This window comes from Echeneis naucrates, chromosome 15 (assembly GCF_900963305.1).
Source record: "Echeneis naucrates chromosome 15, fEcheNa1.1, whole genome shotgun sequence".
Lineage (NCBI taxonomy): Eukaryota > Metazoa > Chordata > Actinopteri > Carangiformes > Echeneidae > Echeneis > Echeneis naucrates.
The window spans coordinates 1,063,343-1,090,981 of record NC_042525.1 but is presented as its reverse complement, the minus strand read 5'-3'; the positions used below and the strand labels follow the sequence as shown (position 1 = coordinate 1,090,981).

General features: G+C 42.1%; 2 protein-coding genes and 1 long non-coding RNA gene across 8 annotated transcripts; 1 reads left to right on the top strand and 2 right to left on the bottom strand.

Moving 5' to 3' along the window:
• Nucleotides 1-9,311: 9,311 nt before the first annotated feature.
• On the bottom strand, nucleotides 9,312-11,636 carry LOC115055699 (uncharacterized). Its single transcript, XR_003841712.1, has 4 exons — nucleotides 11,519-11,636; nucleotides 11,278-11,350; nucleotides 9,865-10,101; nucleotides 9,312-9,684 (listed from the first exon to the last, which is right to left on the bottom strand). It is a non-coding gene; the product is annotated as an uncharacterized LOC115055699 (long non-coding RNA).
• A 3,762-nt stretch (nucleotides 11,637-15,398) lies between these two features.
• nanp (N-acetylneuraminic acid phosphatase) lies at nucleotides 15,399-24,068 on the top strand. The gene is made up of 3 exons (XM_029520900.1): nucleotides 15,399-15,523; nucleotides 16,105-16,768; nucleotides 21,690-24,068. The coding sequence occupies exons 1-3, from the start codon at nucleotides 15,434-15,436 to the stop codon at nucleotides 21,809-21,811; spliced, it is 876 nt and encodes a 291-aa protein (XP_029376760.1). The 5' UTR covers nucleotides 15,399-15,433; the 3' UTR covers nucleotides 21,812-24,068.
• Nucleotides 17,980-23,543, bottom strand: LOC115055242 (RING finger protein 122-like). Of its 6 annotated transcripts, none has more exons than XM_029520905.1 (7): nucleotides 22,128-23,541; nucleotides 21,656-21,912; nucleotides 20,970-21,123; nucleotides 19,584-19,626; nucleotides 19,443-19,484; nucleotides 19,013-19,095; nucleotides 17,980-18,541 (listed from the first exon to the last, which is right to left on the bottom strand). In XM_029520905.1, exons 3-7 carry the CDS (start codon nucleotides 21,077-21,079, stop codon nucleotides 18,421-18,423), a joined length of 399 nt encoding a protein of 132 aa, XP_029376765.1. In that variant the 5' UTR covers nucleotides 21,080-21,123; nucleotides 21,656-21,912; nucleotides 22,128-23,541; the 3' UTR covers nucleotides 17,980-18,420. The 6 variants fall into 6 exon arrangements, with proteins under 6 accessions (XP_029376765.1, XP_029376766.1, XP_029376764.1 ...); XM_029520906.1 differs by having other exon boundaries at nucleotides 21,656-21,846; XM_029520904.1 differs by having other exon boundaries at nucleotides 22,755-23,541.
• Nucleotides 24,069-27,639: the final 3,571 nt, after the last annotated feature.

Genomic DNA, 27,639 nt, shown 5'->3' with positions numbered 1-27,639 from the left:
AAACTTAAACTTGAATGAATCTCGAGACAACTCCAATCCATTTTATTTTATTTACAGAGCACATTAAAAAAACACCTAGTGGACCAAAGTGCTTTCCACACACACAAAATAAATAAAATAATCATGAAGTCAAGTTTGAGGGTCAGCTGGTTCAGATATCAGAAAGCCCCGATCAGCTCCTGCTGAGTTCATCACACTTGTTTTTCATTTCATTAGAATAAATGGAGAACAGGGAATAAAAAAATTTGTCCAGCAACAGATAATATCAGATAATTTTATAAATCGTGTCTGTTATTCTCACATCTTATTTATTCTGAAAAAGATGAACCTTTAAAATAAAAAGGAGCGTTTTCTGTGGCGCCCTGAAGCTCCTTCATACCAGCACGTTCAGCTGACTGACAGCTGAATGGCTGATCGCGTGTGACGACAGGTACGGTTACACATTCAACCAGAAACAAACAAAAATAAATAAAATAACAAATAACAAACGAGAAAAAAAGGAGAATCACCCACAACAAACTCACAGAGCTTATCAGTGGGGGGGGGCAGCCCAAGGCTATTCTAAATGTGCAGAGCACCATGACAACTGAAAGGAAAACCTGTGACACCTTCACCAACGCAGCTAAAGCTGCTGACGCTCATTTCACACACATCGTCCTTTTTTAAGCTTTAACTTTACAGGAATTCATGTTAAAATTAAAATTCTGTTTATCCGTCCATTCTGGAGTCACGTCTCTACGTCGGGCGCTCCTATTGGCTCCGTGGGTGATGTCACAGCCAATCAGAGCTGCATGTTTCTGAGTTTATTATCAGATATTTGGAGCTGATTTTTCATCACTAATGAGCAGAACTCCTGATCAGATAAAGATAGAAAACACACACACTGTGAATTCGGCTCCATCTTGTTAATTACTTTCCATTAGAGATGAATCGACCTGCCGCCGACCAAACGGTCGATGTTGGCGATGAGACAGGAAGAGTTGAGCGCCGGGGCAACCTTTTTTTTTTTTTTAGCTTTGGTCCTACCGCGAGCGCCTCATTACGACTGAATGACTGCGGTGACTCCAAATGTCGAACCCCCCCGTCCACCCCTGACCCCCCAATATTTCCCTTTCCCTTTCTGTTTTTGCCCGCTCCATCTAAGTTCATGAGAATGATGCTAATGAGTGTCTGAAAGTATCCTAATGACCTTGCAGATTAACTGAGCGCTCATTGAGGTACCTCTATCTGTTGGGCCTTTTTTTGTTCCTGTCAAAGCGCAGTCAGCCGCCCGTGAAGGCGTCTCCCCTCCGTTCTCACACTAAAAGGGCATCTTCCCCCTGATTCCTGAAATTTTTTTGCATTACTGGAGGAAAACCCTTTTTCAGGGGTCTGCAGAGTCCACTCGGACTGTTGGGACTTCTTTTTGGAAAGAATGGGAGGCTTATTTCACGTTCCGCCGCATGACTGCGCTTTTCAAATCCACGCCAGCTAAAAAAGCCTCGCCTCCTTTCTGCCGTTGAGCTGTTGTCCGTCTTTGTTTTTATTGGCCTGATTAAAGAGGCTGACAGGAAAAACAACCAGAGAATAGCATGTGAATGGTGTTTTGTTTTAGTGGATTATTCTGTGAAAGGAATGAATTACATTTGATCGCGACATCACGTCTCAAAACGTTTTCAAACTGAATCCAGCCGGCACCTCTCGAGCAGCGGCGGGCTCTTTCAGGGCCACTTCCTGCAGTGAATCACTTCTGAGGCCGTTATTCTCCGTCCCGTGGGCTCATCGTATGTTAAGGCCATTTCCACATTCGTCCAGACGAACGGGGAGGAAACGCAGCCGCCGAAGCTTCCACTTCCTTTCCGGCCTGATGAGGCCGAATCTCATCAACTCTCTGCAGGAAGGCTGCTGCTATTCTACCCAAACCAGGGCTGTCATTAAAAGGCACTGAAGCTTAGTCAGCTCCCCCCTTGTGTTTATCTCTGTCCTCCTGTGAGAGGTCAGAGGTGAATCACCCCCCCAGGCGTTTCTTTGGTTTACATGAAAGTAATGATGGAGGTGAAGTCATGCGAGGTGCAGCGTTCAGAAAGAACAAAACCTGAACCTGGTCTTTGGATGGAGGCCTGGTTCTAAACGACAACATCCCCACCATCCAAAGTCTGAATCCCAAATTTCCAGAGAGCAACAGGAAATGAGTGACTCCCTCATCCTTTTTTAATTAGCTCCACCGCTGTCTCCAAATACAAGATGGCCGACAGATGTCATGGACTGATGGGCAACGTCATGGAGCTGCCAAAGAGACGCAGCCAACCCATTTAAAAAGGGCATTTTGTCAAAATAAACCTGCAAAGTTCAGTCCTGTTGTGAAGTTGAACATTTTAACACACGTTTCTTTCCACCTCAAACTAAACTTTTGACGGCTATGCTGCGTCACAAACCTTTTCTTATTTTCTGTAAAAATCCAGTTGACTTATTGTGGAGGGAGACTTCCTGTTTGACTTTTAAAAACACAAACATCAGAACTGGACTCATTAGCAGCACAAACGTATCACATTACAAACTGTGTTCTTATGTTTGTGTGTTCATGGCTGGAAAAGCCCAAACAAACCCGATCAGTCCGCTGAAGCATTAAACTGTGACTTATTTTGTCAGTCATGTGAAAACGAAGAGCGTTGAAAGGGAGCAGCCACAACTGATCCGATCTGTTGCAGCTTCGATCACCTGATGGTTCCTCCTGCAGACGTCCAGGAGAACGCCATGCTGCGTGGAGGTAAGGCTGGACTTTATGTTTAATGTGTGAGCAGGCGATCAACCTGAATTATATTTTGGGTCTGAAAGTTTAATGGAGAAACACAAATGAAGTCGTTGAAGGTTTTGGCTCCCAAATTATTTTATTGTCTTCCTTTTTCTGCTTTCCCTCCAACTTTCTTCAGAAAAGTGCTCTGAACAGATTTTCATATTGTATGAAAAAAAAGTTGGCTGGAAAATAGAAACCATCCAGCTGATTTAGCAGGTGATGCCATCACAACTTTGTCAACTTGAGGCTCAGCGCAGTTGTGCGATGAAGTCACGTGGTTGTGGGTCTTTCGGGGGAAACCACCTGAGAGTCCTTCAGTCCTATAGCTGTCCCATAGCTGTTTCGGGGGGGGCGGGTTTCCTTTGGGCTGCTGCTGATCGGATAGATGAAGTCATACAACATTAGTGAGTTTACGGTTTATTCTCCTGACTGATTTATTCCCAGCTCAGGAAGGCGGGATCAACAGTAGGTGGGAAAAAAAAAGGAAATTATGATTTCATTTCCATTTAGCATTCAGAAATGTTGATAATGTTTCATTGGAAATGAGACACGATGAGGAAATCTGCAGATTGTTCAGTGGTTTCTGTTAATGTGAAAAATATTGGCACTTTTTTGCAGGTTCATGTTTCATGTTTTCAAAAAGCAAAAAGTCAAAGCGTGTGTGTTTGTGTTGTGTATTTATCTTGTTTCTTCACCTCGCTGGCACCGCGAACAGCCTGATTTGTGTTATGTTACTGATTTATTTGGATTCTGATAAACTCTGCAGCAAATAAGCCAAACCTGCATCTTTTATTTAATTCTATCATTTAAAAAAGAAGTAGATAACAACAAATTCTTAATTATTTTAGAAAAAGCATTTTACAGAGCGGACTGAGCGGGCTGGGCCGCTTTAAGGAGGAGAAATAAATATCTGTGGTATCTTTCTTTAACCTACAGTGGAAACAAACTGCTTCCTCTCCACCCACATCCCTCTGCCCCCCCACCACCAAAAACCCCTGACAGAAATAAAATCCAGTCCCAGCGGATCTGATTCTATTGAGAGAAGGAAGGGCGGAGGAATACAGAGAGCAAAACACAACTTATCATCTGAGCTGAACACACACACACACACACACAACACAATGAATTCAAATGAAATTAATTCAGTATGTGTAATCACTTTGTGTTCACCGTATCTTCTCAGTCATTTAAAGCACACAAGCATCAAACCTCAGAATCAAAACTCGGATCAGCTGCTTCTCTGAAGTTGCTCATATTTTATCCACATTATCAGAAACACGTCACACAAACACACATGTTTATTTTGGACGACACTTTAACGACACAAATGAAAAGTCAAATATAAAGAAATCTGCTGGAACAAGGTGCAGCTCTTAAACTTGTTGGACGTGTGTTTGTCGGTTAAATTTAGACCCACGTTGGTATTTTACATCAGTTACAGTCACAGAAGAGGAAATGATTCCTATTTAATCCTCTTTCTGGTTGCAAAACCTGGAAACTCTTTATGTGACACTTCAACAATTTCATTTCCAATCTGTCAAAATCCAATTAGCTTTAAATCAGAACTGAAAGTCAGACAGATGAGAGCGACATGACAAAAGAGCCTTTCCCAACTAAATAACCCAGAAAGTGTGTCGGTCCCCTGTTGGGTTGGAGTAACCGTCGTCACACACAGACACACACAGACACACACAGACACACACACTTACTCTAAATTGACTGTGAGATCTGTCAAGCATGGCATTCTCATCGTGTTGCCACAACACTGTCACAGCTCCACAACATGTTGCAGCTGAAGGTGACACACTTGGACAACCATCCTGAAAGGCAGCAGAGGATTCTGGGGGAACTGGGGGGGCGGTGAGGCGTGGGGTCAGCAAAGACGGTTCAGCAACAATGGCCGTCTTTTTTATCTGAAGTGAAGAAGAGATCCTCAAAGAATCATCACCTCAGCGTGGACATCTTAAGAAAACACAAAAACTAAACAATTCAGAAAACAACACGACACACAGATGTTTCCAGATGACACAAAAACATGAGGAACTGTCAAACACAACAATTACATTTTTTGTATAAGTTAGAAAAACACTGAAGTCTCAAATATGAATGTGACAAAGTTAAGGAAAATAAAAACAGAACAGAACAGTCTTGTTCAGTTTGTTGAGATAAAGTTGTTGTGTAAGTAGCACAAAGAACAGCAGAATCCTTCAGAAGTAGTTTTTTTAACACAAATCAGCCAAAGATGTAAAAAACTCAAGTCTCACAAATACACAATTCTTTTTCATCTAAATTCCGCCCACACCTGTATTTTTATTTTCTAAAATTACAACCAGAAGATGTTTAGATAAAACAGTACTGTAAACTACGAGAGGTCAACACAACACAACTTCAGAGAACACAATCGATGTGAATACAAAAAACGCACAAAGAACACACAGGGGACACACAAAGGTGACGAGTCCGATGGGTCCGACTTGACGCTCGACGAGTTCTGACTTTTTACGTTTCTGCTGCTGTTCTGAATTATTTTTGCTGTTTTGTGTGTTGACTTGTGTTTCTACAGCTGCAGTGTGTTGAGCCTTCAGGGCCACCGTAGTTTGTAGCTCACAGCTGACAGCCAGCTGGAGAATCTGCTGCAGCTGCTTTATCTAAACAGAGTGTTAAAATCACAGGTCTCTGCTTTTGAACTTTTACGTTTCAGAAAGTTCACTTTTTCTCCGTTTTTCGAGGCTCCGTGTGTTCATTTCTTTGACTGATCTATAAAAAACGTTTGTGTTGTTGGGGTCATTGTGTGCAGATGAACCTACAACACAAACATTGACCTCCTCAGTTCGGGTGTGTCGACATGCTCTAATAACTCGGCCTGGACTCTAATTAGACTCCGATGGAGTCTGGACCGACAGACGGCCGTCCGACTGCTCGCCGTTAACAGGACCTGATAGCCCGGTGCATCGTGGTCCGTCCAAACCGAGTCAGACTTCAGGGTGTGATCCAGATGGAGATCCTCAGAAATCTGCAAACCGCACTTTTGCAAACTTTCCCATCAGCCCACTCCCACTGTAAACACCGGGCGCCGCGGTTGCCAAGGCGTTAAGAAGGTGCACAAAGCTCTGCCGGGATTGTGTGGGATTGTTTTGTTTCTCTGAGTCAAGATTGGAAAAAGAAAAGCAGGAGAGGTGTTGTCACGGCTTTGGTGCGAGAGGCCGGCCTGTCAGTCCGGATTATTACAGCAGCCTCAGATAACTTTTAGCAGTGACGGGAACGGACGCCTCCTCACTGTGTTTGTTTCCCTCCGCTGCTGCTACCTGAGCTCCGTACGACACAACAACAGAGCAACAAATCATTTCAACGCACAACTGTGCAGCTGTGTGAGTTTGTCCCTCTCTGCAGCTCAGAGTCACTGATGCGTGTTCAGATGCTTTTATGAATGGTGATATGTGAGTGAGATCTTTCCATTCATAAAAGTGTCTGTGTCTGAAAGTCTCTTTTTTTTTTTGCTTTAACATTCTTCGTAGTTTACATTCCTGGTTGTCATCAGGTAATGGTGTGTGTGTGTGTGTGTGAGTGTGTGTGTGTGTGTGTGTGTGAGTGTGTGAGGCTAAATGGAACAAACCAAACTGGACGGACGAGGTTGTAGCAGCAGCATTGTAACCTTTGTGATTCTCACACAGACTCTCTGCAGCACTTTGGTTGAATTTTTGCGAAAAATCCGAACCCCAAAGTAAAAAAGTCTTTTTTCATTATTATTACTTTAATAGGCCACGCTAGCTGTTGTGGGTTTGCGGGACTTTCTGCTTGCTGTTCTTGTCTGCTGAGCAGCAGACGGGAACATGATGAGGGTGTTCAGCGGTAAGATGAGCTGTCGACGAGTTATTGTAACCATCACGTGTGGTGACTCTGCCCTGACAACTCTCTGCTGCAACGTCTTCTCACGGAAAGATCGAGCGAGGGAGGGGAGGAACTTACAGCACGGTGCACTATCTAATGAAGAATCTCTCAGAAGTAGCTATTAGAGACTGTTGCATCAGATAAATAGTGAGCAGGCATGAGGATCAAGATCCAGCTGAAAGGCCTCAGCTTAGTGGGACATGACGGCACGACGGAAGAATGACACGAGTCCTCCCAGAGAGTCGATGTCAAAGTGAAAGTAAAGGAGAATATGAATTTCAGTGTTGAAATAACACAGTCCATCTGGGACGCACATGTTTATTTAAAAAAAGACTCAACAGAGCTCAGGAGATCTGCACTAGCCGACCTCTTCTGGATGATAATAACTTCCTTTTGAGCACGGCGCTGGATTTAAAATATGACTCCAGAAAGACAGTCAAAAGATAGATTTATATATTAAAGAAGCACATAGACGTCTGATTAGTCAGTTCACTTATCTTAACCTGATTTCTACAGTGGTCTTTGAATGCAGCACACGCCGCAGGAAGCATCAGGCTGACGGTCTAATTGTCTGCTCAGTGACAGCTCTGAAGGTGGAAATCCCAAAAAACCCACCACTCTCTTGTGACTTATGGAAAGTCAGGATCGTTTCAGGAACGTGAATTCGTACCCGAGCAGTGAAGTCAGGTTGGTCAAATCACGGTTGGTGGCATCTCTTCCACGTGAAGCTGACATGTGATCTCAGATAAATTGCTCAGTGGAGTTAATGCCTTCAGAATCAGAATTACACAGCCAGCTGGAAGAGTTTGGTTCATTACTATTCCAGGTTTTGATTTCTGCTGGCAGGAGACGGCCTGGTGTGTGATACGCTGAGATTTGTGCGCTTCTTTGGGAGTCTCCACTTCACTGCCGTCTCTTTGATCACGGCCTGTTCAGTGACACTCGAGCCGGCGCTCCTTTTACAGCACGACTCACATCGGAGTTCTGTAATTACCGGACTGCTGACGGTGGCTCTGACAGCCTCCCATTGTGTCGTGTAAGTCCTGCCAGTTCTTCTCAGCGTTGACATGTGTGTGCTGAATTTAACACTTCCCACTGAACTTAGAGACAGACCTTTGTTTTCCTCTGTTTACTGGTTGCTAATTGATGCCAACATCTGATATTTTTCTTCCAGATTCAATAAAACATTTGAGAGTGCAGAGGTCAGAGGTCATTAATGAAGCGTAGACTTGAATATTTTATTTGTTGTTTCAATTGTAATTAGATTTAAAAGGCGTTCACCAAAGAGTGACGTGACTCTGCCTTCACAGAACAATGTCAGCACCGTGGACGGCGTGTTTTTACAGGCATTTAGGTGCATTAAAGCAAACTACGTCCCACCCTGAGGAATAAAGCCGAGCACCTCAGCTGGAACCTCCCCGGTGATGGTCATTGTGTTCCCCAGTACCAGCTGACATGTTTCCTAAAAAAGAAAACAAGCTGATGGTCTACCTGTGCACACTTCTATTTTTAATGCTGCTGCCATTGTGTTTGCTCAGTTGGCTCAGGTTTGTGTCTCTGATGTTTTTGTTGGAAAATGAGCCGGACAGGTACTGGAAACAACCGTGGTGCCATTTTGTCTGTCTCTTTTTGTCCTGGGAAGCCCGTTGGCAGCTTCCTGGTTTTGGATTTAAATAAAAATAAAAACTTTGTTAAACTGAGTTTATCAACCTATCTGGCGACTCCACTGGCTGCGAATAGATGTCAGATTGTGTTGAAGTCTATGGGAAAATGTCCCTCCTGTTTTCCTGATGTGTTTCTGGTCTCAGTCGTCAACGGACCGAACATTTGGCACTGTCGCTGTGTCGTCAGTAAACGGTGCAGAAAATCCTGGTTTTTGTTTCGGCGGCCATTTTAACAGAAACACCTCCTGTTTGTGCACCGAGCACATGACACACATGAAGAAGTCTAAATAGATTTTTAAACACCACACAATAAAATGTCTTAGAGATATTAAACTTTCAGGTATCAGCTTGTGGGTTCTCAGTATTAAGCTGTGCTCTCTGTCGAAGGCTGCAGGTGGAACAATGGATTACAGAGCAGCCTGATACAACATACATATTTACTGTATAACACACACATGCCATGAGAAGGATAATCCTGCAGCAGGATTAGGCAACAAGACCCGACAATTATCTTTACTCCAAACACACTGTTCGCCGTGCGAGGCAGTTTGAGTCACTGCCTTCTTTCCAGGACTGTAACTACAGTCTGGGTCATCAGCAGCTTACCGTCTCCCCGTCCGTGTCCCAACACATCAGCAGCAGCTCTGAGTCACAGAAAAATCATCTCAATCATTTTATCATGTTACAGATTCATTCCTGAAGTATCAGTGAACAGGAAGTACTCCTTTTTACTAATTGGACTAATCTATCAGATCACCACAAAAAGTTTGGAAATAAACAGATGAATGAAGTGAGTTCAGATCTGGATCAGTCTGACTCTCTGACTCCATCCTCATCCTCCATCTTTGACTGTGACGTCAGAGGCACGTCTCTACATCGGACGCTCCTATTGGATCGGTGGGTGATGTCACAGCCAATCAGAGTGTCTCTGGATCCGTCCTGTATGTTTGTGAGATTATTGTGTTGACAGAATCGTTACTGCTCCAAAGAATGAGCAGAACTCCTGATCAGATAAAGATAGGACCTTCAGATCAGCTCTATGAGACCTCCGCAGTTGATCATTGGATCTCCTTCAGCCGTGAAACAGCAGATGAACTCTGCAGCTCCGCCCACGTCATGTCAGGGCAGACACAGGGGAACCCGTCCTCAGGGGACATGTCTCTGATAAGAGGACGGCGCTGAGACAGACTCTGTGTTGTCCACTGCTGTAACAAAGGTTCCCCTGAGCCTCTGGGGGTCTGGTCTGAGGCCTCGTTCTTCTCAGCCAGGTGAGATTAAAGGCAGCAGCTCTTATCAGCACCATCAGATTCTGTCTCTTCTCTGCTGAGGCCCTGAGAGAAGCTCCTCAGGATGTTCAGCCTGGAATGTGATTCACAAGTCTCCATTATTCCCACCGAGTCCTCACAGGATCCCGATAAAGTGAGAAGTTTATCTAAACCTGAAATCATTCAGATGTTGTTCTGCAGCACAGTGATGGGAACCTCTCGGTTCGGGGCATGGCATTCGCTGCTAAAAGAAGAAATGCAGGGAAGGACAAACCTCGAGCATGTGCTCTCAACGCGGCTGGCAGCTGGTGTGGAACCGGCACAGAAACAACGACGACATGTCTCCTCCACATCAAAGCCAGACTCTCCATCTGGAAGTTTCTCTGAAGCTCTCATGTCATCAACACCCAAAAAGGAAAGTGAACGCACCATCTGGGGGGGGTCCTGTTTGGGTTTGAACAGGAGATGACCGGGCTCCAAGTTATCACTTTAACGGGATCGTGAGAGCGTCCTGAAGGAAATCAATCAGATGATTAAAAAGTGAAAATACAGTTATATTCAGGCTGCGGAGAAGCTCAACAGTCACGTTTAACGTCAGAAACATTGGAATCCCAGACCACATGGAGGTCTACCTGTAGACCTCACCCTGAATGAAGAAGCTCTGTCATTCATTTTCCTTCTGATAAACACAATTTTCAACATCCTCCAAATGTTTGGATTTTATCCAGAAATCCGGTAATTTACAAAAACTTTCTCTTTCCTTCTTTCTTTCTTTCAGTCTCACGGAGAATTTCTCGCTTTTGATCAGATGTGAAGGGTTCATTTATGTGGCTCTACTCCTGCTGGTATTAATGTAAACACGTCTGGTCTTAAAGCTCTGACTTATAATATGTCTTGATAAGAAATGACGTCGCTCTGCCAACACAGTAACAGCAGGTCGGGCCTGTGTTGTGGTTTTCTTTGCGTGTGTCAGGGAGAAGCTTCTGATGCAGCTCGTCCACTCGCCTGTCTCAGCACGTCCCGTCTCGTGCTCGTCCAGTCAGCCTGAAAATTGTGCCTTCGGGATCCAGAGCTGTGATGTAGAACCACAGTTTGATTTACTTCAGGCTGCTCATACCTCAGGATGAGTCAGTTTGAGAAGAAAGTTATCTTCACACAATCTCTTGTTTGCTGCTGATTCTTCGTGAGCTTCACCAAATGAATTTGCCCTGAGTCACTTTTTTACTATCCTCAGTAATAAGAAAATATGAATCCAGCCAAAACTGACTTCTTTTTCAGCCAAAAAAATAATCATTTTCATTGGCACAGAATTTCATTTTTTAATAGACATAATCTTTGTTTGGATTATTTATGTCTGTCTCTCCACGTTATAATTGTGCCAGAAATTGTTCAGGTTGTTGCAACTTGTTGTTTTTGACAGAAATAAGAGTCATAGATTATTTAAAGTCCCAATTACGTGTGTTTTTCTAACTGGTTGGTATTTCCTGTGAAGCTGCCTGAACATGAGGCGACCCGAGAAAGAAACTAAAATAACGATCAATTATTATCAAAAATTAACAACAACAAATCACACTTTTTAGAATAATCACTTCACAAAAATGAACTCTCCAGGCTGAAGAATGAAAGGGAAGTTTACATTAGTGAACCTAACGTTCAGGTCTGGATGGGGGTCCAGCCACACACATACTTTCCCTCTCTCCCTGCTGCTGTGCTGGTTCAGCAGCCGGTCGGGAGAATTCAGGTGTATCAGCTCTGGAAACCTGCCAGACAAACACAGCGGGGCTCGGTGAAATTTCAGCCACACATCCAGAGGATGAATGCTGGGAGAAAAGGCGCTTCAGCGAAATAACAGAAATAAAGAAAACAGGTCACAAGCACTTTCCAGTTTCCTCTTAAAGCCAGAAGAAGTTTGGCTGACAGAATTTCACCTGCAGATCTTCAGACTCTTTCTCCTCAAACATCTCTCATGTCCTTCACAGCTGGACTCAGAACTTCAGCAGCTGTTTGATGGTTTTATTTGGAAAAGTATGAATATTCATATCTGAGCTGCCACCGTCGTCGTGATTTGACAGTGACACGGTTCTCTATGAGCGAGAGGCCCCAAACACACCATTTATATAAGCTTTACAGAAAAGCGTTGCATAACCTCCTGCAGAGGCACCACGCTGCCCCGGATCAGACTGTTTTTGTTTGTGTGTACGTGCAGGTTGCCAGACTCCCCCTGTTACCGTGAGGAGTGCCATGAGGCACAGCAGCGTTTCTCTCTTTAGACTGTCGTTCATACATTCCCCCGGCCTCGATAAAATCTCACATCTACGTGTGCGTGTGGAGTTTTTCTTGGTATCAGAAACAAGGCAAAGCTCTCCAGTTATTTCTGTGAGCGAAGCATCATCAGAATTGTTGATCCGTATCTGTCAAATGTGAAGAATGTTCAATATTTTCCAATGGAACGACTAAAGGTGAAGAATTTGGTGTGAGCCCGTCAGAGCTCCTGTCTAACTCTGTCCCTCCGTCCAGGTCCTGGTCCGGAATCCATAAACACACAGAACACCTCAACACGCCAATATCAAGGAAAAGTTTTCTTTTCTCACAGTTTAATAAATGAATGTGAAATATTTCAAGTCTTTGGATACATAATTTACTTCAAAACTCAGATTTCTATTCAATATTTAGGTTTACATTTACTGGCTACGTTTAGTACATTTTTATTAGTTTTTTGCAGAAATAAAAAATGGAAATTAAAAATCCAGTCTCTCAAAGTATCAGAGGATTTATTGCATTAGAGCCAGCTTGTGTCTGCTGAGGCCTCTTTGCTAACAGATTCACTCATCTGGATTTGGGATCCTTGAAGTTGAACAAACGTCTCTACCTGATACCTGATTTCTGATTTTCAGGAGCTCTACAAAAGCTTTTCTTATAAAACTAAAAGGGGTTTGATTTATTTTACTGAAATATATTATTAGTTTATTGTCATTATTATCCAGTTTTTGTTTACAAAAACAAGGTGGAAAGAAAATCAACTTTCAGATGATAAATTTTGAAATAATTGTAAAACACTAAGTTGTGTCTAATTGTTAGTTACATGTTTATTTGAGAAAAACGCACTAAATTTAGAATTCAAATATTAAATCTGAATATTAAATTAAAGGCTAAATATTCAACTTTAAGTCTAATCCACCGTGAACGGTTGCATTTGAAGCAGCTATTGCTTCAACTTGACACTTTTATCAGGCAGATAAAAGCACTTTAATGGTGTTTGCTGCCACGGCCACCCACACAGATTAAAGAGGAACAGTGTCATGTTAGTGGAGTCATTGGCCTCTTCTTTTTTTCCTTTAAGGGGGAATTTCCATCCTCACACACGAGAGGTTGCTCTTCATACATACACTGTGTTTCCTTTTCCCTTTCTAGGAACGAGTGTGATGAAAAGAAAAATCATTTGGAGTTCACTCATTCTTATTTAAGACTCAGAATTTGTGATTTGCATGCAAACAGCAGGTGCGTGTGAAGCTTCTCACACTGAAGCTTGATTGATAGCTTTTTTTTTTTTTTTTGCCCAAGATAAATAAGATAATTAGGTCAGGTTTCTGGTGAGGACTGAAACACCTGATCTGGAATCAGCAAGAAGGGGATTGCTGTGATTTCATCCTGGGTTTGGTACAGCAGAGCAACAGGCCTGCACACTGTTGCGTGTGAACCTCTGGCCTGACGCCAGAGGAGAGAGCGTGTTAGAGGACGGGTTGCATAAGAGTTGTGGTATGTTTTGATTTTGAACGAGTGTGTGTCACGGAATATGTGTTTAATTTGGCAAAATCCATCGACAAAAGTCACGTAGGCTTTTTAATTTGACAAGTGATGACACTGAATGTTTCACGCTCGTTTTCATGGGTGCCTTTCTAAAAATAAATTCATTGATATGAGCAGCTTCTGTCCAAAGCTCAGCTCTGCTCAGGCTCATACTTCTGATCAGAAAATTTATGTGAACGTTCCAAATGAATAAGCTGATCATTTTGGAAATGATGTTCACGTCTGACAAAACAGTTACCTCTAAAACATGTTGAACTGTTAACAATATGTTTACATCAAAATGTTGTACTAAATCTAATTGAGCAGTTACAGAAAGGGAAAGCCTCCGTCAGCATCAACAGCAGTGTGTTTACCAGAAAATAAACACAACCAACTGGGAAACGAAAACTTTGGTTCAACACTATTTAACTTACACAAATTTCAGCTCATTAAATTAGACTATTTAATTTAGATGAGATGTAATAGTAATAACATTTCTATTTAACACATCTGTTTATGATGTAACATTTATTCTGTTCATCATATCAGTTTCACATCCAACATTAATTATATGTCAAACACAGTTGGAAAAACTAGTTCAATACTAAGAAAATGAATCAAGTATGAGTTCCAAAGTCAGTAGTTGTATGTACAGAATGTACAGAATGTATGTGTTGTGTAAATATGATCTGACTTCTGTTAGAGCAGGAAGGATGTGACTGTTACTACAAGAGTTGTGTAGTTTAATTCTTTTTTGTGTGTGTAGGTTATATCAGCACCACGGACAGAGTCCATTTCAATTTACCACTTCAATTTCCTGTTTCACTTTAATTAACTAACGAGCAACATCACTTTAAATTCAGAAGGAAATTCTGTAAAAATCTCCTCCATGGACTGAATGATAAACGTTATTGTTGATAAAATCTACACTAGATCGGTATTCATCTTATTTCTTTACTAAATGCAGATATAGTCAGTTTTTTAATTTCATTCAGACTGCATAAATCAGGTGCTGGAGTTTAAAATGTACACTTAGCTGGTGAAATTAGTCAACCAATCGAAGTTACTGGGCAGAATTTCATATTAAAAACTGCAAAAATAAAACAAAAATTATTCTTGTATTTTTTTAAGGTTTGGAGACTAGAAGCAAATAAAGAAGAAAAAAAACATGAATTGTAATGAAAACAAAATCAGTCCCATATACCGTTGGAAATTATTTTTCTTTACCATAAATAAAAAAGTATTTTCACATTTTCATTGAACATTTTTTTAATTTCCTGCTCCACTGAGGAGCACAGATTTATTTTTAACTATTCTTATTTTACAGATTTAATATTTAATTTTATTCTGTACACTTGGGCTATAGATTTAATCAATAATATTTAGATTTAACAACTGATTTTTTTTCATTAACCTATTCTTAACCATCCTGAGCCAGTTACTCCTGTGTACATATATGTTTACTTAAAATGTTTCCAATAATTTATTTATTCATTCATAACATAATGACAAATAAATAATGTTATAATTTAGGTCCATTTGGTAAAATCTTAATGATTTAACTAAAGATTTTTAGTCCTCATAGTAAGTCGTAGCAATTGTTACCTGCTTTTTTCTGTTTTGTTTTTAGTCCTCTTGAGCTTTAAGACACCAGAAAGGTTTAAATAAATTAATAAACATTATGAATAAAATTGATTACACTGGAAACTGAATAATACTGAATAATACTGTAAATACTGTAAATACTGTCCTATTTGTATTTTGATGTTTCCTTTAAATATCAGTTAGTTATAGGCCCCTTCACTTTAACTTCTTTGGTTTTATTTATTTTTTTTATTCTATTTTAATTCGAACTCTTCTGTTTTGGAACAGCTGAGGATTAATGATATTTCTGCTGGTGAAAACTCGTTTTATTTTTAATTGCTGGCGCTCTCTTGAGGACTAAAGTTGTAAACACCAGCGAGTCGAGGGGGCGGGACTACAATTCCCGGCATGCAGTGTACCCGGAAGTGTCTCCGCTCCTGTACGGCAGAGCGTCGGTTGTTCGTGTGCTGACGATGGACGGCAAACCGGTGAAGGCAATTTTGTTCGACTTGGACAACACGCTGATCGACACCAGCCTGGCCGGAGAAGAAGCGATCCAAAAGGTGACAGCTGAGGAAGTTGTGTTCTTTGTGTTTGTTTCTGGGCTCCATGTTTGGAGCGGCACGGTCCAGGAAGTACGGGAAGCGGGAGGGCAGCGACAAAACGCGCTGTTTGGCTAATCTTTATAAACTGATTTTTATTCTGAAATCTGTGTGTGTGTGCTTGTGTCACACCAAAATGAGATTTTCTTTGTGTTTATTTTGGCCTGTTGCTGCATTTTAGAATAATCTTAACCACGCTGCGTTTAGTGTTTAGGTGTTTCCACTGAAACAACAAAACACAAAACACAAACTTCACATAAAAAATGTTAATCAACACTTTGTGTTATTATTATTATTATTATTAGTTTATTATGTATCTTTCTGGATGATTTCATTTATTTTGTTTGTTTGTTTGCTTGAATTTGCTGTGTATGTACACTAACTAAAGGCCAAGTTACACTCCTGTAGTTGTCGACCATTTTCAGACAGACGTAGATGTAGTTCTTTATTCCCACCGAGCATTCTGGTGTCCAGCAGCTCATCAGTGAAAAATCTGTATCAAGGATGTGATTTAATGAGAGTATCTTTTGTGTTACTTGCAGACACGTGAACTTTTGAAGACCACACTGGGCGTCGATGACGACACCACCAGCAGGATTTGTGGAAAGTTCAAGGAGAAGCTTTTCCTCGAGAGCTTTGACCCCTCAGAGGGCAAATCCATCGATGATGTCCGGGTGGGTCACTGGAAGCAGAGCATCCATGAGACGGTGGGCAGCAGCCCCGGGGGCTCCCTGCCGGCTCAGTGCTACTATCTGTGGAAAAACAGTCGCCTGGAGCGCCTCAGCCTGTCTCCTCCAACATGCAGCCTCCTGAAGCAGCTGCAGGGCCGATACAAGCTGCTGCTGCTGACCAACGGGGAGACCCAGACCCAGAGAGAGAAGGTGGAGGCGGTCAGGTGTGAGGAGTTCTTCGATGCCGTTGTGATCGGGGGAGAGCAGGAAGAGCAGAAACCGTCCCGCTCCATCTTCAGGCTGTGTTTCGACATGCTGGGGGTGGAGGCCCAGGACTGCATCATGGTTGGAGACTCTCTGGACACAGACATTCAGGGGGGCCTGAACGCCAGAGTACGGGCCACAGTCTGGATCAGCAAGAGCGGGGAGGCTGTGCCCGACGGCTCAGTGAAACCGGACTACACCATCCCGACTGTGTTGGACCTGCCACATGTTCTGACACAGCTGCACGAAGGACCCTGTGACGCCGCTTCAGGTGGGATTATAAATAAATGTGTGATCTGAACAGGAGCTTATTTCAAGCGTTCTATTTTTTCTTTGGAACATTCAGCTTAAGTACTTTAACTGTGTGATAATTATACTTGTGAAAAGTTCCTTGCAGACTTTCCAATACGTTGTTAAAGATAAATAACTTCCAGATCAGTAACACGTCAGTAAATGATCAAATGATCCATTAACAACATGATAATGGAACTTGGACGGAAAATGCATTTGCAGACTCAGTACTTTGTGGTTTCTGAGGCAGATTAGAATCAGGATCAGCGTCATTGAGCCCATTCTAACATTGTTGTCAACTCTGTACCAAGTATGAGACATGCAAATGAACCTTAATTTAAAAAGCTCTCTAAAAAATGGAAATAATACGCAAGATGTAATGAGTGGGAGTACACACAGAGACTGTAGTGTGTGTGCGTGCAAACACAGACACACACACACACACTGAATGTAACCTGAATTTTCCTCACTAAATCCAAATCCAAAACTGTGTCCACGTGTTAAACCTTCATTCTATCTATTGACCAACAGAGGTTGAGTCAGATTGTATTGAAGTCTATGGGAAAAAGGTCCCTACCTCTCCCTTGATTTGTTACCTCAGTAAACTATCAGCCGTTATAGATATAATGGACGGGGGGAACTTTATGGCAGAGCGGTTGTTCTGGCAGGAAAATGACCCAGAACATCAAATTGGCCCTTTCAGAGTCCAGACAACAAGAAGGTTTGAGCAGCTGTTAAATCCAACGGTTCACGTCCTCCTTCCACCAGCACCGTTTCATGGGAATGTTCAATTAAGACACAGAATATTGAAGCAATTTTGTGTTATTATCGGAAACACATTGAGCTTCAGACAAAACTCAGATCACATTTTAGAAACAGTTAAAGCAGATGATTCAGAGGTTTCAGGGAAAGGGAGCTGCCTTCGCCACAGTCTGCTCACAATTACATACACTGATGATGATCAAGTTGAGTTGCTGTTGCTGTAAAGGAAAAAATGCAGAGATCTAATGTGGACTGGGCGGGAACCTTCTGTCTCCGTGCTCAGATGGTGATGAGCCGTGAAGCTCAGCAGCTCCTCCCGACGTGATGTGACCTCCTCTGCGACTCCAAAGAACTCTGAGTCATCATAGTTTTCCAATATCACTGACAGATAAACACAGGCAAAGAAAAAAGCATCACAGTACACTCATCTCGAACTTTTGCATTTCAGTTCCTGCAAATGTTCTTTAATATCAAAAACAAAAGCATAAACCAGCAGAGCCTGTCAGTTGAAGGCCTAAGCCCTGATGGGCCAGTCTAATGTGTTACATCTGTGACAGATCTTCTTTAGCTCAGGGTGAGTTCAGTGATTGTTTGACCTATGACCTTGTCAGGATGAAAGGACACTGGACATGTTGAGTTTAGTCTGTCTGATTCGGAAGCAGCGGACACTGCAGCTTTAAGGCACTTGTGGATAACCCGGCTATATAATGAAAACTGCAGCACCTCGTCCCTCTGGTTCCACGTCTCCATACATTTTGCAAGCTCTGTCCTTTAAGTCCGCCAACATGCTGCGGAAGCTGCGACGTGTTTATTGGACACCTCTGCGGACTGACGGAGAGCCTGAGGTGCTGCTGGACGGAGGTTTCCAGCTCAGACCTCCAGGAGACTCTGCGGCCGTTCGGGTGCCTGAGGGGGGTCGGGCTGGAGGCGACAGATGGGCTTGTTGCACATTGGGCAGACGCTGCGGATTTCTAACCACTTCAGAAGACACCTGGGAAAGAGCGGAAAACGAGAGACGTATCAGCACGTAAAGTCACAAAATGAAGTTGATCATGATACAGGCAGAGACATATCAGGCCAAAGAAGAGCAAACAAGCCTGAAGGCAAAGCTACAGTGGATGTCACGCCTTCGCTGCAGAGCAGAAAAAGATCCTGTTTGCACATGCAGGGATGTATATGAACAGGAATCTGCTCATCGTTTGAAGTGCAGCTAGAAAAACTTGAATCTCACTCCTCTCTGTTTCAGCTGCCAGTTTAAAGAGAGGCCTTCGACCTGCTTTGTGAGGTCTACACCCAAAGTACACCCAAAGTCAAGGCCAGAATTAACAAAATGATGTGAATGTTTTTGCCTTTGGAGGTGTCGACACATTGGCTGCTGCAGAAGAGCTGCCTGAGAAAATTGTTTGCACATGAATCACTAAAATTAGGAAAACCTCATGAAAGTAAAGGCTGTGGAACTTACTTCTTGTGAAAAGCGTGAGAACACGGACAAACTCCGAGCTCATCTTTGGTGCGAAACTCCTCTAAACAAACTGCACATGTTTGCTGAAAAGGGAGATTACAGGAAATGAAATCAGCTGAAGTCACTTTAACTGACATCATTCACATGTAACAGTTACCCATAAAGCTATTTATATAGCTATTTGTGGCCCAACGTCACCCAACAGTTCATGAGCTGCAGATTTGAAGCCTTCGGTTTGTAATTTGTCCGTCAGCCATTTTGGTTTAATTGTTCTGAAGACTGAAACCATAAACTGATCAGGAAAATGTTTACTGAGGAGGAGAGACATTTTCCCATAGACTCCAGTACAATCTGACTTTTTACACCCTTCATTCTGCCCCATTAGCCTGTCAGCTCGGTGCTCTTCTCATTCTCTCTGAATTCAACTTACACCCAGAAGACTCAGTTTCTTGCCGGCTCCTTTCAGAACAACCTGTTGATCAGAGTGGACTCATCACAAAATGCGTAAAGTTTAACAGACACGAGAAAATTATTACAGAGTCTGAAACACAATAACACATTAATAGGTTACCTCGTTGTACCCGTACTGGTCTCTTGGTCTTCGTCTTCTCAGTCTGGGAGGAAATAAGAAAACAAACAAACGATCTTGAGATTAAAAGACATCTATGATGTCCCTGTTGGCTCCTTATCTGTCTCCACTGGAACATGTCTCCTCATGTTGTCTGAATCAGCTGAGAGTCTGGAATTCACACGACAAGTAACAACCTGTGAGTCTGCCGCTAGCAAGTCTATAAGACTGCTTTGTTGTTTTCTTGCTCTATTCTTAGTTTTTTGTAATAATGTCTGCTCTTATTTTCTGCTTGGATTAACTATACTTTTAAATTATGACACAATCTTTCTGTTCTTTTGATTCTTTTGATAAATAAACCAAGAAAATGTGATAGCTTTGTTTGGACAATGGATTCTTTTCACCATAAAAACCCAAGAGTCAACCCATTTTCCCATAGACTTCAATATAATCTGGCTTTTTTTTTTTACATCCAATGGACCAGAGAAGGTTTAAAGCTCTGTTTCAGACCCAGAGTCCAGGTCCACTTCTTGTCGATCTCATTCTGTTGGCTCAGTTAACACCAACATGCTGCAGTTTCTCTTCCGGCACACACACCGACATGACTGAAGACATTCTCCTCCTTCTATTTATGATTCTATTTAAGCAGCTCTGCTCTTTAAGTCTTTCAGTATCAGGTTTAGAAAAATCACAGCTCCATACTCGGACCGCCGCTCCAGTCGTCTCTGAGTCTCCTTTACCTGACCCCTGACCTTCCTGTCCCCCCGCCGTCCAGATGCACAGCTCGAATTCAGCTCAGTGAGGGTTAAACTGGTTTTTCCAGAACGTCAGCAGCACTGCACTGACCCGATCCAGCCTGTCTCTAATAGCCTTAAGCTGTGCTAACTTGAACCTTTGTGATTCGTCAAACAGCAGACAATGCACTACTGTATGTTATTCCCATGTAACACAGTGAGAGGATTCTGTTCTGACGGATGACCTCAATCAACTGAGTGGCCTTCATTCCAATATTACATAAAACTGAACGGTTTGAAGGAGATTTCCCAGAACACATAAGACGCCATCTGTAGGCTTCTACACGTGAAAGTGGCCCATGATGGCGTTGGCTGGACTGTGACTGAGACCAACTGTCCCATTTTAGTGACAAATGATATCAAATGCGTCAGTATGTGGCTAAATCCAAGAATCTGAGGTTTTGTTCTGACAAGTGCTGAGGATATAAAGTATATTCCAACTTGAGGGTGTAAACTGGCACAAATGCTCTTAACAGCAGTCCTCTCACACCGTAATTTAAAGTCATAAAATAGACGACAGAGAACAAAGAAGAGGACTTGATTAGGAATTGATTAGGAAATAGCTCCTGAAGGTTCGGGGGCAGTTGTCTCGTACCTGACCAGGTAGCAGCAGAAGATGAGGCTGAGCATGAGGATGAAGAGGCCAATGCCCAGGATGATGATGTAGATGTTGAGCGGCAGGTGGTAGGAAGGTTCAGACGTCATCTTGAAGGTGTCGAGGCTCTCCTTTCCAAAGTTCAAAAAACAGCCTGAGAAGAAGATGATGACAGAGTGGAAAAGTAAATGAAAACCTTCTGTACTGAGCGTTGAGTTCGCAGCACAGATGATTCCTTTAAAAACAAAACGTCTCTCATTCCCTGTTAGAAGTTATGAATTCAACAGCAAAAACAAGCATTAATTATGACAAAAGGTTGCTCTGTGTCAGCGCGTGTCTAATGCCACTCTGAAAAACAATCAACAAAACACCAGTTGGATCCTTTTACATCATTTGGCATTTAGAGATCATGTATGAATGTAGGAATGTGTGCGTCTTCCACACTGTCGACTCCGCTGACGCAGATCTCAGCATGAATAATGAGAATATTTCTTAGTGTCATGGGTGACCAGCCGTGTTTTATTCCTCTCTGAGAGGTTTGATGATCGGACTGCTTTCTGTCTTCGGGCCTCAGAGACAGTCCACTCACTGTGTGCACTCATCAAAATGTTTATGTTAAAATACAGAAGAACACAAAGAGAGACTGTGCTGCAGGCCTCTGGTCTGCAGAGCCTCTTTTAGCTCACTGTTGTTTATTCTTCCGGGGACTTCTGTCTCCAGTTCCAGTCTTCAGGACCAAGCCGGAACCAGCTGAATGTCACGGAGCATCCAACCGCTACAGGCCCACATATCGCCCAGAAGACAGTCGGGTGCTGAAGTGGTCGTCACCTGTCGGTCTGTGAGCTGCTGTGTGATCTGACCCGCTCTGAACTCCTTCCTGATTGGTGGTACAGTTTGTCATGGGTTAGGTGATAATCCAGCCCCTTCTTTCTGCTCTATTTTCCTATAAATTTGAAAAATGAACATCATGTTGTATTTCAGACTGAGACCATAAACTCATAGACTTCGAGACGAGTTCCTGTGTAACAACAGTTCTGGACCCAACCTCTTATTTTGTTCATATTTAAAACTTCTTTGTTCTGAACAATGCTTTATTTGCATGTCGGCCTCAAACTGCATCACTTCACTCACTCTTCAAGTCAAGAGTTGCAACTTAACCTGCTGCTGTGACCTCTGGGTTTAAAGGTCATCCTCTAATGGATGAGGTCGGCAGCTGCAGGGTGTCGTCTCAGTGCCCGTTGCGGGTTGTTTGGGCTGTTTGGCCAAAGAAGCTGGAAAATGTAATCTTAGCACAGCGTTGGTGAATCATTGATGGTGGAGCACAGGATTGTCTCTGATAAACAGGAATCGGAGCTTCTCTTCTGGTCTCCTGAGTATTCATCCAGACTTTTAGAAGTTAATGTGTAAGGTGCTACGAACTAGCTGCTTTTCCCAGTCAAACAACTGAGAGACAAAAATTAGACATGTTTAAATCAGTTGTTTGTAAAGAAATTTAACAAACTAGCTCACTGATGCTATTTGTCAACAAGCGAAAGCATATTTTTTGAAGATTTTGATCCTGCTCTTGCCTTAACTCTTAAATGATCTTTTATATCTTATATCAGCAGGCTGCATTTAGTTTTGTCCTTTAGCTTAGCATTAGTTTGGTTAGCTTAATAACAACTGGTGGTGTGAATATTAAAGACAACTAATCTGTATTAGAACATGTTTCTGCTTGAAATAATATTTTTGTGTTTGGGTTAAAATTTCATATAAATTGTGTTTGTACTTGTCCGTGTCACTTACCTGACACCATCTGACAAATCAGAAGTGCAGAAGTTTTGATGGTGAATCCAAAACTTTTCTGGAAGTAAAACGCATCAGTTGGGATTTGCAGTTCAGTTCAGGCCGGTCGGCCCTGATAGGATTGTGTTCTGGGTTAAACCCTTCTGGTCTGAACTAAACAGACCTGATGAGAGACTTCCAGTTCCTCAAAAACACATCAGCCCAGTAAACAGTTGCTCAACTGAGCGCTGATTATTCAGACAGCAGGAATGATTTGTCTTCAAAATCTTTTCTATTTCAAGCTCAGCGATCAAGTCAGAATATTCCTTCATGTCTCTGCATGACGAAGAAATCCGAAGGACAAAAAGACATCAGTGTCTCTGCCAGTCTGAGGACATCCAGCTCTCTGGAAGTGAAGCTCTGTTCTGCTGCTTTGTCTCCTGGTTGGAGGATTGTCACAACATTCTCCCTCCCTCCCTCCCTTCCTTCCTCCCTTCCTTCCTCCCTTCCTTCTCTTCCTTTCTTCCCTGTTCTCTGTTTTCTGAATCCTTGTGATGTTTCCTCCTCTCTTGCTGTGAAAACCTGCCGTGGAAAATTCTGAAGAGACAAAGGGAAAGACATGGATGGGCTCCACAGCGGCGCAGGCAGCCTCAGCTCAGCTCTTCATGTCTTCCCACGCTTTCCTGGTCTGAACACAGAAAACAAGGAGCTACAAAATCCAGGAAGAAGGTGCAGGCGGTGTGCAGTCAGACTGGGGGTCTCCTCTCTCCTCTCCACTTCTCCTCCCCAGCCCTCAGTTTGTAAACAGATCCCTGCTCATGTGATTCGCTGTCTGCATCACAGCTCTGCTTTCACCGCCCCCTCCTTCCTTCTTCCTCCCCCCGCCTGCCCAACTGACTGCCCTCCCTTTACCTTTTTGCCTCCCCCACTTCTCCTCCAGCCGTTGCAGCTGCAAGCTATTTCTTGAAGTGGCTGCAGAGCAGATGGCACATGTGCAAACAGACGTGGGGAGAACCAGTGATGTGATGGTTTCAAGGTGTTTATCTGATTTCATGCTGTCTCTACTTCACATTCAGATGGAGAATTTAAACCTGCATCCCATTATTTAATATAATATGTTCCTATATCAACAGTGACATATATGAGAATGACAAGAAGTATTATAGTGACATATTAACATCGTCTGGATATATTAAAGACATACATTTATAACATGCATGAAACATGTATTACAAAATTTGTACCTATGCATATACAACATTCACGTACATGAATGTAGTCCTTATAAGAACATTAGACTGGCCTGTCTGTCCTCCATGATGTGTGTATATGAGGTTACATATGAGTACATGTGCATGTATTTGTGTGCAAAATTTTAATCTGCTGTTTAAATTTTGATATTTTTTATCTAAAGGGGCAATTCACATCAGTGAATATATAAAATGATCCATCAATTGATCTGGAATTAATACAAACACTCCAAAAATGAACATTCAGAACCAACAGGTCTTCAGTCAGGATGAAGATAAATATCAAGACAAAATATTAAGTAATAATTAATTAATGTCAAACAATGAGAGAGAGAGAGAGAAAGAGCAGAAAGGTCACGATGAGTAAACATGGGAGGAACAGTCAGGAGTATGAAAACACAAATATTGACACAATGTAGAAAAAGAAACTGGTGCAGAAATTGGGATTATTTCCTGGTCAGTTTGCGCCAACATCCGGAATGAAGAAGCATTCAAACATTCACAGTTTGTTATTCTTTATTTCTCATTCACCTATCAGCTGAGCTGCAGCTCAAACAAACCTCAACATGATAGATATCTGGTTCTGTTCAGCTTTGTCCTTCATGTTGAACCAGAAAACAGAATAAGACTGCACACAAACACTAAGTGTTGTTGCATGGGTGACAGTGAAAAATGTAAAAACTGTCAGCAATTTGTGTTTTTTCAGTATTTAACAACAGCCTGAGAGAAAACCTAAAAATCTGTGACAAATATATATATATATATATATATATATATATATATATATACATATATATATATTCACCAGAATGAGCTCTTCACTTTTCTTCTGAGTGTTTTTAGCTGTTTTTTGTGGAAGTGCTGCTGTTGACTGGATTTGCTGTTCCTGGTTACGATAATGAAATGTAGCTCCCTGTTGGTCATTACCTAAACCAGCTGATCAGCTCTGACCTTTGATCAACAGTTTGGACTCTGGAGAATCTGTCAGCTCTTTGACTTCAGCACAACTAAAGATCCATCTAGTGGCGGTCATGCAGTCGTGCAGAATATTATCATTATTATGGTTTAGGCGTTCTGGTTTATTTTACTAAGTTCCTGAAGCTGAAAACTAAGAGTTCCTTTCACTTGTAGTCTGTCACATGTTTAAATGGAAGCTGGAGGGTTAAGACTTTAAATCAGCTACAGGCTTATTGGGCTCAGGATCCAGAACATGCCAAGGTTGAGATCAATGATATGATGCATTCCCACAAACTTGCTTGACTTGAAATGATTGCTGAATGAAGGGCATTGATCAGACCTGACCTGTCTGCCAATTTAATATCAATATTAGCATTGACTTTGAGCTTTAACCCAGAAATATAGAGTTTAAAATAAAGTAAAATTGAATTCAGTCTTTACTGGGAACACACTAGTCACTAGCTTTGGATTAGACTGTAAAGAGCCATAAACCTGCATTTTACCAAATCCAGCCGTAAGTGTCAGTCCGAACCTGAACATGTTCCTTTTTCACACAATTCATTGGGATTGTTGTTGACTTCAATGATAACAGTGCTGCTGTCTCACTAAACATTTAAACAGAACCTCTTCCAACAATTGAATTCATCACAATTCAAGGTGCTCAGGTTGATGGTTAAAGGACAGGCGGATGGTTGAATGATTTTCTTTGCACACAAATACATAAACTGAATCAAAACAATATAAACTAAAAACATCAGCAGGAATGCTGAAAAAGTCGTTTTATTTTATCATTTATCTTCATCTCTGCATCTCAGTGTGAGAATGGGACTTCAAAAACTATTTAGTAAGAAAAAAAACTAATCTGATAACTACTGTCATCCAGCTGTTATCCAGCTGATATGACTTCATGACTGATCTCAGATAAGATGTTTAACTTGTGATTAAGGCCTTGCATCATTTCACAGATAAAAGCTCTACACTGAGGATGAGTGTACATCTAAAATGTGTTTCCTTAAAAAACACAGCTAGTGAAGTCTTGCCTGTCTTTTCCCCAGCAGGGGTCGCCCCAGGTCCAGATATCTGATCCTGGGGCGAATTTAGCTCCAAAGCTTCAGCAGGTGGCGCTGTGGTTTGTTTATTTAATGTCCTGACTGGAGCTGCTGCAGGATTATCAAAAGGCAGGATCCTTTTCCTGAGTCAACAAACTGGTCAAATCCTGCACCACCGAACGATAAAGCCAATTTAATTATGTAAATATATATGCCACTTTAAGATGATGACAGTTTGACTCTGGTTGTCACACTGTTACTGAATTATTGTGTAACATCTCTGGATCTGTTTTCATTTCTCCTTTTCCTGTTGTCATCTTACATGCCAAGATGCCAACGCTCGGCATTCAGGCGGAGGGACAAGAGCAGCGTGAGCCAGCACAACAAATTACAAGTTTGCTTTTGGTTGATTGCCACAAAGAGGTCAGCCCCCGAGTGTGGTGCAATGAGAATATATGTAAATGGGCTACTATGGCCCAACCAGACAGAACAAGCTTTAACCAGTCTACGCCTGACTGACTCCACTCACCTCCAAACTTCACACATGTCTATCAATAAATTCCAGCACTGCTGCAAGAGCGACACAGCTCTGTTATGTTGACAGGCAGGCCTGAAGGCTCTTGACTTTTCAAGTATTAAATTTAATTATTTATTACTTCAATCTCTTGACCTCCAACTTGTGTAAACTTTATATCAAATGTGGCCTGTGTTTAGGGACAGGAATCACTGAACGCCGGAGAACATACGAGTGTATTTTTGACTTTCACTTTTCATTAGTAGTATGAACTGACTCAGATTTGAAATCTAATACTTTCAGTGGTGATTAAGTGAACATGTTTTTATAATAAGCAGTAAAACATGCACTTTTATTTGTTTACTGATCTGATCTCTCAATCAGCATCATGTGCTGACAACCGAGAGCATGTAAATGATAAACCACAACAGTCCAAGTGGTGTTGAGTGGACAGAGAGATGATTGGACATATAAGAGCATCTTTTAATCCACACACTACGTTTGTAAGTGGAATATCAGACGCTTGTGTATAATTCTGAAAAGTGGGCTGACCAGTTTCGTTTCTTGCATGAATGAAGGTTTAAAGGGATGTCACAGAGCGGGGGGCAAAGCAAACGGCATCCAGGAATCAACACGGAAGAACACAGTCTTTGAAATCCTGTTTGTTGATAACAAAGGCTCGGACAGAGGCCAGCTGTCTGAGGCTGAGCCAAGGACAATGACTCTGACAGTGCACAGGCAGAAAAGACGAGATGACACACAACTTCTCATTTCAGATGTCAAGTGGCAGCTTCATACGACCGTGATTGAAATACGATTTTATATTACAGTCAGAAATCCTCACACCATGCCGTCTGTTGTGAAGAGCAGGACCTGAAAGATAAACACCCTTCATTTTAAACATGACATCTGTTTTCCAATTTAAACTGCAACTAAATAGAAACAAAAAACAGACACACTGTGCACAAGCAGCACACACACACAAACACGAACAAGAAAGAACAGGAAAAACTACTTCCAATGACATAAATGGACCTGGACATGTGTCCCAGGGTCTCAGAGACAGAAAGACACAGGAGGTGGACAGTGTTGCTGGGTAAAGGACACAAATGCCCTTCGAAACACCCTCCCTGAAT